The sequence below is a fragment of the Sarcophilus harrisii genome, chromosome 2 (assembly GCF_902635505.1).
Source record: "Sarcophilus harrisii chromosome 2, mSarHar1.11, whole genome shotgun sequence".
Taxonomy (NCBI): domain Eukaryota; kingdom Metazoa; phylum Chordata; class Mammalia; order Dasyuromorphia; family Dasyuridae; genus Sarcophilus; species Sarcophilus harrisii.
Window position 1 is genome coordinate 485,345,035 of NC_045427.1, and position 11,301 is coordinate 485,356,335.

Consider the following 11,301-nt stretch of genomic DNA (forward strand, 5'->3'; position numbering starts at 1 on the left):
CTGAGGACCGCAAAGAGCTTTTATCATCTAGGTTAGCTCTATCAATATTTATCAAATTGGAAATTAAACATTTAAAAAAGATTATTAATCCATTTAAAAATAGGAATAATTAACATAAATAACATTTTAATGAAAAACAGCTATATTTTACAAAAACAGAAGAGTGGCATTTTGTAGCATATTTTTGCAAATCTCTTCGATGTCTGGTTTTAGTAGAAAACAAATGAATTCTCATATTGGTTTTTGCATTCAATCTATTGTGATGTTATTCTGGTTGAAGTACATGAAGATTTAAATCCTACTTCACAGAGATATGTGGTTGAACAGGGGGAAGAACCTTAATAGGCAAATAACATCTTAATATTATTATTATTATGAAAATAGTTTTGATCTCAGTGACTTTCTAAAAGGGTCTTAGAGATTTCCATGGCCTTGAGAATTACATTTTCAGGAACTGTTGATCTGAACTATTCTTCTGTCTGCAGGCAGAGCTGCTACTTTTGGCATATGGGCTGGTAGTCATTTGTTCTAAATGAATTTTTAGATTACCTTTGGGAGTGGGTTACTTATAGAAATATGTTCTGTTTAAAGAAACCTAAACTTTTCCTGTATCTTTACTACCCCCTCTCCAGGGAAACTCCTACCATAATTATTCTCTTGGAATTTCTTGAGATCATAGGTAGAAAGAAAGAATAATACAGGATGCCAAATTTTACTTGTAAAATTACAGAATGCTGGAGTTGGAAGAAGCCAGAAATCAGATGTAGGAAGGATCTTAGAAAGTCAGTTGGGAAAGACCTTAGAACACAGTTTATCAGAATTAGCAAGGACTTTGAAGATTATCTAGTCCAATCCTTTATTAGTCAACATAATTGTTTTGCATATGGGAAAACTAAGGTCCAAAGGGAAAATTACTTGCCTAAATTTAAAGTTCCCTGATTTCTAGGTCAAATCTTTTTCTCCTGTGTAACACTGCTTCACTGGAGAGGAAATAAGACAAAAAACCTGGAAGAGATCCTTTACCCATTGTAGTACATCTTTGCCGAAAGAGTGGTATTTTTTTTTTCTACATGGAGATTTCAAAGAGGAGATAAAAGTCATTGATTTTATTAAAGTTCGCCTTTCTTGGAAATCATGAACAAGAGTGTACCATTTTGTTTTATGCAGAGGTCATGAATTGCTTCTTGGACAGACCTGAGGTGCAAGTCAAAGCATTAGAACAACTTTTGGCTTTAGTTGACCAAGATAAAGGTAAAGGCCCTTCCTTTTTCCATAACCTTTCATCTTTTGCCCAACTTTGCTCAGTGAAGGTCAGTTAGTGTGTTATAGAGAACGACTGAATAGAATGAAAATTGTATAATATAGTAGGCTCCAACAGGGGTATGCTGGAACCAGCTGTCCTACTGGCCCAGGAGAACTTATCATTAATTTTTCAGTGTGAAGTCACACTTCAGAAATTGGCAAACCAAACATATCAGAACTTGATTTATTGTTTTGTTGATTATCTAGACTTGAGAAAGTAATGAAGAAAATTTTAATAATGCAGATTAAATGTAAAAATGTATACTGGGAGCAGTTAGTGGCTACAACAGATCAAGCTCTGGCCCTGGAGTTAGGAGGACCCGACTTGAAATGTGGCCTTAGTTACGTGCTAGCTGTGTGACTCTGGGCAAGTCACTTAACTCCAGTTGACTCCAAAATAAAAAAAGAAAACCAAATTAAATCTATAGAAATCTATCCTGGGTACATTTTTTATTTTGTGAAGTCTATTGTTGAACATTTTCACCAGCACACTGTTGGCTAACATCTTGTTCCCTTCAGCCCAGGATCATGGATTTGATGGGAGCATTTGAGGGGGAAGAATGGATTGGTGCTAAGATAGCATTGCCACAGGTTAGGGACATTCCCAAACATCACTTTTTCTACTGATCTTAATTACTCACTTTGGGTCAATCATCCAGGTATTATGCTTATGCTTATCCTATCCCTTGGGGCAAAAAAGTCCCAAAAATTAATTCCCAATATATAAAACAATGAATTTTTTATGTGTATAAAATATCTCATGTTTCAGTAGAATGCATGGGCAAGGGGTGGAGTGGGAAAGTGGTATGAAGGGAATAAAAGAAAGAAGTGAGAATATGAAAGGATGGTCCTATATATATATCCCTTTGCTCACCTCTGAAATGACTATATCGATTTTGACAAAACATTGGCTATCAATACATGTGGCCATCTAGACAACTTTTGGACTCCTGTGGCATGGGTAATATAATCCCAGAAATGTAAGTACAATATAAGTTTCCTTTTGCAAAAACTGCCTGGAGTCACGCCATTCAACTCTGTTAAGTATGCATGTGATTTCTATAAAGTACCAGAAGGGAAACCTCTTCTCCCAGTGACAAGTTGAGGGAGTCAGAGGATTGTTTCTCAAAATCGACCTTTTAAAAAGTTTACTCCAGAGCCGCCTCCTTTTTAAAATGAACCAGCTTCTAAATTACTGGAGGCCCTGCCACCAGAGCACTAAAGCTCTGGAAAACTTTTTATAGATTAGGTCGCCATTCACAGGCCTTCCTCCTGTTCTGAAGTACCTCCCTGGTCGTGTGTGTGGTTCTCCCTATGGTCTTTACTCAGCCTCCAGCTCCTGACCTCCTTCCAAAGACTCAGAGTCTGGTGGTTTACCTTCACACCTCTTCCTCCTTTTCTCCTTGCCCAGATCTGCCATGGCTTTTGGATATGGTGGAATCGGTGACCAGCATTATTCTGAGCCATCAAAATATCCTCGAAATCCAGATGTGTGCGTGCAAGTTGCTGTACAAAATTCTGAGCAAAGGTATGAGGTTCATTAAGAAATACTTTCTCTTCCCTCTTTAACTATTCTGGTTGAGTGATGCTGGCTGCCTTTTGACTGGTCTCACTAAGAAATTAACACTTAAGAAATGGCCCCGGAGAGATGTAAAGGCTGTCAGAGTTAGGGCAGTAAAATTACTCAGCTGTTCGGGTCTATTGGCTCTTCTAAATCTCTTTATCTCCTATTTTCTAGCCAGCAACACACTGGAATCACAAAGACCTAAGTTCAAATCCAGCCTCAGACATTTATTAGTTCTGTGACTCTGGGCAAGTCACTTAACCCAGTTTCTCTTAACTACAAACTGGGGAAAATAGTAACACCTACCTCTCAGGTTGTTGTGAGGATCAAATGAAATAATATCTGCAAAGCACAGGACCTACCATAGTTGACATGATAAAATTCTCATTCTGTTCTTTTGTGCCTTTTTTTACACCCATGGGACTTTGTCCACTAACTTCCTGTTTGTCCACTCAGTCCTGGAGCAAGATATTTGTGGGTGCTAATCAAAGCTCATGCCCTTGTGTGATACTATCACTTGGAGGTTTTGAGCCCTCCCTGTAAGATAGGCAACTTATCACAGAATCATTAAGTCAATATTCATTAAGCATCCATTAATGTAGTAGGCACTAAGCTTGCTGGGGATACAAAATTAAAAAATGAAACCATTTCTGCTCTCAAGAAGACTAGACTATTGGGGAATATCTACATCCCTGAAGAGTAGACATTTACATTAATTGTATTAAAAATAAATGCATTTATATAAAATGAAAACCAAAAGCGTAGCTCTCCATGGAGCCTACTTTGCATATCCTTAATACTTGGCTTGTGTCTTCATTGTGCCTTCCAATGCCCTTCTGCAAACTGAGCCCTCTGTTCCTGATTGAAAATCAGCCTTCCCTTTGGCTTCCCAGTCTGAACTGCTTGCCTTACACCAAAATTCTCCCTATTTATGACAGCGCCAAGGGGATCTATTCTATGTACCTGTTAAAGGCAGGAAAGAAAACTGAATGAACAGTACTTCAGCCAGGAAGGGAGATGCGCCAGGGAAGGTGGGAAGCCAGGTGTGATCTTACAGAAAAAGCCCAGGGATCTAGTTCAGGAGACTAGGTTCTGCTGCTGACTCTACAGCTCAATAACGGCATTCCCCTGCCCTGGGCCTCAGTTTTCTCATATGTAAAATGGAGAGCTAATGATACCTGCTCTGCCTACCTCAGAGGCTTGTTGGGAGGACATGATGTGGGAGATCATAAAGATAAAATTACTCTATGAACCCAAGGTATTATTATCCTATTAAGCAATTAAAATGTTCTATTTACTCTGGGCAGCCTTCATAAACCATCCAGATAATGTGCCAAGTGAAAAATATGTTGCTGATGCCCTGCTTTCCATCTTGAGAAATTACCCAACAGATGAAGAGCTGCTCTCCATGGTCTGCCAAATGCTGATGATTATTTCAACCAATGGTAGGATTTTCCTCCAATCCTGTCTCTACTTCCATCTCTTCCCACAGAACTAATCTCCAGGAAAACGTGTGTTACATTTGCTTTTGTTTTCAATCTGAGTGAATTTCACATGGTATTCTGGGCTGAGATTTCTGAGGCCTTTGGCAGGGGAGGCGGGGTCCAGCAGTGTGGTGGAGAGGGGAGAACTCTGGATTTTGAGGCCCTGAGTTTGAATTTCAGCTGTCACTTAATCCCTCTTTTCTAGATCACTTAACTGAAACACTCACATTCTCTTGAAATTAAATAGGTAAATTAGATAATCTCTGAGGGCCTTTCTAGCTTTCATTCCTAGGAGCCCAAGGACTGATAAGAATAGATAAGAAGGGCTGGTACTGTGGTGGAGCAGAGCCTCTACTTAGCCTCTGATCTGATCTCAAGCAGTTTGGGCTACAGCTGAGAAACACCTTTTATGTCTGTCCTTTTAGAAGATTCGATGGAGCACCTCCAGAATATTGATACGTTTTATGACATCAATCAATGCCTGAATAATTTCTCACATAACAAGGAGATCTCCTTATCTTGTTTGGGTCTCCTCTGGAGTCTCACAGTGAATGGTGAGTAGGACCCTCAAGCTCTGACCCTGATCCCGGCTCCTTCCATTAAACTTTTCACACTCAACCCCACTTTGTCCCCAACTCTCTCCTTCCTTGTGAATCAGGGCTAATTGAGAAGCTTCAATAGTCTTTCATTTTCTGGTCCCTGGGCATGTCAAGGTAAATCAAGCTCTGTAACATGCCTTCTTCATTTATTTATTGTGAAGGTTTTTCTGGAGGCAGCCTTAGTCTCAGTTGAAATAAATAATTATTCCAAAATGCAGCCAGCTGGTAAAAATGCAAACGTTTATTTCTCCTTCCAAAATAGCCCAGTTAGTTGAGACCTAACTCTGCTTGAGCTCTAAGAGATCTTGCAGCTTTATCCTTGGCTTCTGCCTCTGCTTTCTTCAGCCTCCAGCCAGCACCAAGGTAGAAGATACAAGGAATCTCTCTTGCCTCGAAGATAGGGCTTGTAGGCTTTCTTCCAGAGTCTCTCTCTCCTAAGTCCCACAAGAAGAACTAAGCCCAAGCTTCAAAAGCTCCCTATATATGTGATCTCCCAAAGGTTAACTCCGCCATCTGGAGGGAGAGGGATTCTGGGTTATCTCCCAGAGTGCTCTCTGGCCATAAGGGAAGTGTGAAGTCGGACTAAGCCCTACACGTGTGAACTCCATTGAGTACTTAGATACTTATGAGCTCTCTAAAGGTGTGAACACAAGCATTGTTCAATCAGTTCCATTTAGTACCTTGTTTCAAGTTCTGGCCCAAAATAACTCTTTCTAAGATTAAATTAACTCCAAATGGCTTAACAGTTTGTAAAAGATTCCAGCAATTTATCCGTTCTATCTAGGATCAAATTACTACTAGCGTGCCATCCTTCCCACAGTGCTATGGGATGAGAATTATATATCTAATAATGAAGTATGGTTGTACTAAGTCTTTAAATGCTGTGGAAATATGAGTTTTTCTCAATCATATGATAAATATGTGGAGGGATAACCCACTGTTTTCTTTTTATGGTCCATTATAATCAATATATTGAATTTCTTAAGGTGTTTGGGCAGACTTAGGGTGAAATCTGTGGTCCAGGAAACAGAACAAAACTGATCAGTTCCCATGAAGATCAAACTTAAGACTCCAGTCATATTCATGTCATATGTGGGTTGACATAGATCTTGGGTCTCTGTTATGTATCCTTGGCCTGGATTTCTCTTTGGCTAGCTTTTGACATGGGGCATGGAGGAGTCCTGGTAAAAGAGGAGAAAATGTGAGTGAGTCTACGTTTGTGTATATTAGAATCAAGGCATAGAAGCTTCACCTACAAAAATGGGAATAACAGAGACATTAGGGGACAGATGATCACTGCCTGCTTCATATAAAGACCAAATGAGATAAAGCACAATGTGTGGAAGCTACTTTCAAATTGTAACATTTGAATAAATTGGTGTCATTAATAAGGGAAGTAACTTCACATTTACATTACAAATAGCCTTCTTTACACATAGGATCACATTCTAGTTTGAACTGGTGAGTCAAGTATTTAGGTAAGCAAAAGCAAAGCCCTGTTTTGATTCTGAGAGATAGTATGGTATAGTGAGTGGGGGGTGGGATGGGGGGGGGGAAGAGGTGGTACAGTGAAGAGAGGACCTGGAGTCAGGGGACTTAATATTTCTGAATTCAAATCTGACCTCAGACACTATCTATGTAACTGTGGGCAAACCCCTTAACCCTGATTGCCTTGGTTTCCTCATCTATAAAATGAGTTGGAGAAAGAAATGGCAAACCACTTTAGTGATTCTTTGCCAAGAAAACCCCAAATGGGGTCAAACATGACTGAACAAAAACAACAGTGTAGTGAAAAAGTATTGAGCTTAAAGAAGTTTGATCAATACCCGATTTCAAAACCTAGCCCTGTGACCAAAGATCACTATGTAGTGACAAGAACATTATAGTTTGTATCCTCAGGATACAAACATTTATCTATAATAGAATTTGATATTGTTCAGTCATGAACATGGGGTTAATAAACATCTATGTGACTTGCTAATTTACCAAACTGTTGTGGAGATCAAATGAATGAATGCAAATGAGTTGCTTTGCAAATCTCAAATGATCTAGAAATGCAAGTGTTTCTTTTAATGCCCTTTGATTTGGACAGGGCTAATCAGCCCATCAGAAGAGAGGCCTGTTTTTCTACAGACAACTTTCACCTATATGAAACATGGAAGGGTTTGGGGAGGCAGTAGAAATGGAAACATGACTAACTTTGCAGTTGGAGTATAGGGAAGGAGAATCACAGCTCTCCACATTTCTACAAGTCTTCTGCCTTAGTTACTGTTCCCAGGCCTTGAAGCGCCTTACTTACTATAACCTCCCATCTGTTCAGCTGCCCTCCCAGACAAGACACCCCTAAAGGAGGCTGTGAACCTCATCTTGAAGATCCTGGACATCTACCTCAATGATGGAGACAGAGCAGAATCTGCCTGCTCTGCCCTCTGGGTGCTATCTTTGCAAGGTGAGGGTTCATGCAGACAACTCCTGTGGCATGAGCTGGGGAAGCTGGGCTGGGTCCATGCTCAGCCTATGACCACTTCGCATCTGTGCATTTTGTGACAGGCTGCATAGAAGGTGCCGAATTTGAACACCTAACACTTCTGTTGCTGAAATGTATCAAGCTACATATGCAAAAAGCTGTCTTGGTGAACAATGCCTACCAGGGGCTGGCCAGCCTGGTACGGACATCAGGTGAGAATCCTGGGTAGGAGAAGTCAGGGTGTACTCTGGTCACTAAGGGCCTGGGTGGGCTGGAACTATGCTTTCTGTAGAGTTCTTTCCCCACTTGAGGGATGAAGTGGCAGGGTTAGATGAAACTGAAGATTTTTTTCCATTCCTAAATTCTATGACTTTCTTGAGTAGTTCACAAACAGATATTCATGCCCAATTTACCAGAAAGGACAATTGATCTCTACCCCGGGGTCACTCTTACAGGTTCATCGGGATTACTGTCAGCAACTGATGGCCACAATAAGAATTAACTCGGTCCTACTGTGCTGTTACTGCTAAATGTGAATTGTTGCAATCAACAGCAGTTCTGGCCTTTGACTATGACCACCTACATCATGATGTTATTTCAATGGCCCTGGGAAGCACCTCTGTTTAATTTGTTGGCTGATTCATTAGCGGGAGAAAAGAGGGGAAAGTGATAGAGAAAATCTTTATTCTTGTAACAATGGGTAATACTTCAAATTTAAATCCAGGAATTATTATAGACTAGCTCTGTGACCATGTAAAAACATTATTTCTTCTCTGGGTTTTAGTTTCCCTATTTATAAGATAAAGGAATTTGATTAGATATTCTTCAAGGTCTCTTCCATCTCTAATGTCCCAATTCTAGATAATAGTGGCTTATGTTCACATTCATTAATGAATGACTGTTGTCGTTACTATGGGAAGCAACTTGACTTCCTTTCCTGAGATCAAGTAAGACAGGACCAGAGATCAGAAGAATTCTAAGAGATGAGATACTGAATAGCAAGATCACTGGGCTGAGAATCAGCATACTCTGAGAATCAGTTTTAATTCTAGCTTTTCCTTCCACTCTCTGGGCCTAGTTTCCTGATCTGTCAAATGAGGGGGTCTAGATTTTATCCCCAAGATTCATATTCAATCCTGAAGTTTTTTTAAAATCCTGGATGTCAAAAGAGAAGTATCTTCAGGGAGAGGAAATAGTCCAGAGAGGGAGAGATTACCACTGAAAGCAGCTCTTGCCACTGTGCCACAAGAGGACCATGTGGTCATACCCTCATGGAATGAGCTCTGTTTATCTTCAAGACATCCACATCCCTTTCTTCAGAGCTGGCAGCCTTTCGGATTGTGGTAACCGATGACAACAGTCCTGGAATATCCTTAATCAAAGAAACCTACCAGGAACACAGGGATGACCCAGAGGTAGTAGAGAATATGTGCATGCTGCTGTCAGAGCTTGTTTTATACGGTAAGTTCTTGTCCCTCTTGCTCCCTTTCTTCCCAATTACAAAGAACCAGAAGAGAAAAACCGTCATTCTCCGAGTGATCAGGTGAAATGCTGAATGAGGACATCCATCCCTACAGCGCCATCAGACCAAATAGCCAGCAGATGGCAGTGTTCCATCCAATGTCTCATCTAAGCAGAGGAGCATCAGACCTTGGCCCACAAGTATCCAGTTTTTTCTCTCCTATTTTATATTGAACAAGCTAAAGAGTATCTTCGGGATGTACAGATCTTGCTCCAAAACCTTCAACAGCTTCCCACTGCATATAGGATAGGACAAAACTCCTTAGCATTCAAAGCCCTCACTACGTGATTTCAATTTATTTTGCCACCTTTATCTCACACCACTTCCACAGCCTTAAGAAGAGTATGGAAGCAAGAAAATAATCCATTTTCTCTACCAAAATGGATTATTTTCTTGCTTCCATACTCTTCCTAAGGTTGCTCCCTATACAGCTGATTCCCCCGTCACTGTCCATTGAAATCCTACCTTTTAATACACGTGTGATTTCCTTGAACTTTGCAGCCCTCCCTCTTCTGGAAGTCACAGCTTTTTGCATTCACATTCTAATTCTATTGTTTACATCACTATTATACCAGACTAGAGTGTGTTGAGTATTCAAGGACTAGCATCTCTGCTGTGAAGCCTTGCCAAGTCCTTTTCAGGACTGCTCATCAACCTTTGATGTCTAAGACCATTACCCAATTCTCACCTGTGCACCAAGAAGCTATAGCATACAAAGTAGCCACATCCTGGTAAAACCAGGTTGAAGGTAACCAATAGGCCTCAAACTTGTTGATCAATTAGGTGATGTATGTCTTCCTCAAGCATGTGAAGATCTCTCCCCCCAACTCCCACTCCCTTCCAAAATGGATGAGAACAATTTGTTCTAATGGCCATGATGGGTGCTGAAACAGGCTCTGTGAATTGCTTTAAGCTTGGTCAGACAATGAACATGCTAATAAGGCTATCCATCAAATCCCAGGCCATCGAAGCTATTTTTGTCTTGTCACTGGACTTAGATGACTGGAAACATGAAGTTGACAACTTTCTGCAACTCTGCCTTAGTTAAATCCAAACCACACACACACACAAGTCAAAACATCATCCTATGATGTTATTGATCCTTTTCAAAAACAAAGGACAATTAGACTGCAAGCACCAAGGAACTCAGAACACAGCAGGTGTTCAGTACTTTTTAAAACTGAAAAATGGCATGCTAGCTCTCTGTATCTCCCAACTCAACCCATTTAGTATCTTGCCTAATTGCCTTGGCAAAAGCAGTCCCCATGTCTGGAACATGCTCCATTCTCATCTCCACCCTAGAATCTCTAGCTCCCTTTCATACTGAGTTTAGGTGCTACCTACCTTTTAAAAGAAACCTTTCCTCATCCCTCCAATAGCTGGTGCTCACCCTAAAATGAAGGCTTAATTAGATCATCTCCAAGGTTCCTCCAACTTTAATAAACTATCACTATGAGAAGTATACCATGAAGGTGGAACCCAGGAATTCTGGGGGTAAATCTTCCCTTGGAAACCCTTCTATTAAACAGTGAAGGTTGTTTTCCCTTCCTCTTAACAGATGAAATTGTGCCAGAGTTGTTGTCTAACAGCATACATGAAATGCTCCTGGAAATTGAAACAAGGTTTACATCAAGTGAGGTGAGTAGGTTGGCGTATACGTTTATGCAAGTCATTTGGGTACATCAGTCTTTGAAGTTATGATATTTTATGAAGTTTGGAAGTTGAATCTAGTAGCTTATTATATAGGTTTTAAAGTTCCTGTCAATTATCCCCTTTCTGGTTTTATATGATTACTAGCTAAAATAAATTTGAGAGTAAATTTCAATTTAAAAAAAAGTTTCCATTCAATACTATGTTCATGCAGCATAGATCTATTTATTCACTGTCCAGTCCTTTGATCTCTTAAGAGTGCTCCTTAATATGGTATCTGCTAGTCTCTAGGTCAGTCCTCTTTGAACTGCCTTTCATCTAATCCATTATGACCAAATTGTGTTATTGCTTTCCTACAAATCTCTAGTTTTGTGTCAAACTTTGTTTTCTACTCCTAGGAGCTCCTAAAGCTTGCGACCAAAGCAATTAAGAAAATGAATGAATTTCTTCCTAAAATCAAGTCAGAAAAGACTCGGGAATGAAGAAATGCAAAATACCATCAAAGAAAATATTTGTCCAATCATGAGATATCATATTTGTGCCATTTCAACAAGATCCTGCTTTTTATCACCACATAGTCAGCCAGTGAAAGTGCTGCTTTTTCTTAATTATGAAGATTTTTGGAAGAACTCTTAGCTCTAAAAGCAGTTTATGCCTCTGATAAGTGTTCATAGACACATAATAAAGGGAAATAATTTCATCTTTCTTTAGTT

General features: G+C 39.9%; 1 protein-coding gene across 5 annotated transcripts in view; it reads left to right on the plus strand.

Annotated features, from left to right (window-relative positions):
* Positions 1-11,288, plus strand: part of STKLD1 (serine/threonine kinase like domain containing 1) — a 43,562-nt gene extending 32,274 nt beyond the window's left edge. For 3 of the 5 annotated variants that reach the window (XM_012554002.3, XM_031954910.1, XM_031954912.1), the window contains 9 exons: positions 1,168-1,251; positions 2,714-2,830; positions 4,174-4,311; positions 4,776-4,904; positions 7,270-7,398; positions 7,500-7,628; positions 8,737-8,877; positions 10,497-10,576; positions 10,987-11,288. In XM_012554002.3, coding sequence (XP_012409456.1) covers positions 1,168-1,251; positions 2,714-2,830; positions 4,174-4,311; positions 4,776-4,904; positions 7,270-7,398; positions 7,500-7,628; positions 8,737-8,877; positions 10,497-10,576; positions 10,987-11,070 — 1,031 coding nt within the window. In that variant the 3' untranslated portion in view covers positions 11,071-11,288. Of the gene's footprint in view, positions 1-1,167; positions 1,252-2,713; positions 2,831-4,173; positions 4,312-4,775; positions 4,905-7,269; positions 7,399-7,499; positions 7,629-8,736; positions 8,878-8,921; positions 9,079-10,496; positions 10,577-10,986 lie in introns of those variants that run through there. The other 2 variants (XR_004232330.1, XM_031954911.1) reach the window with 2 other exon arrangements.
* Positions 11,289-11,301: the final 13 nt, after the last annotated feature.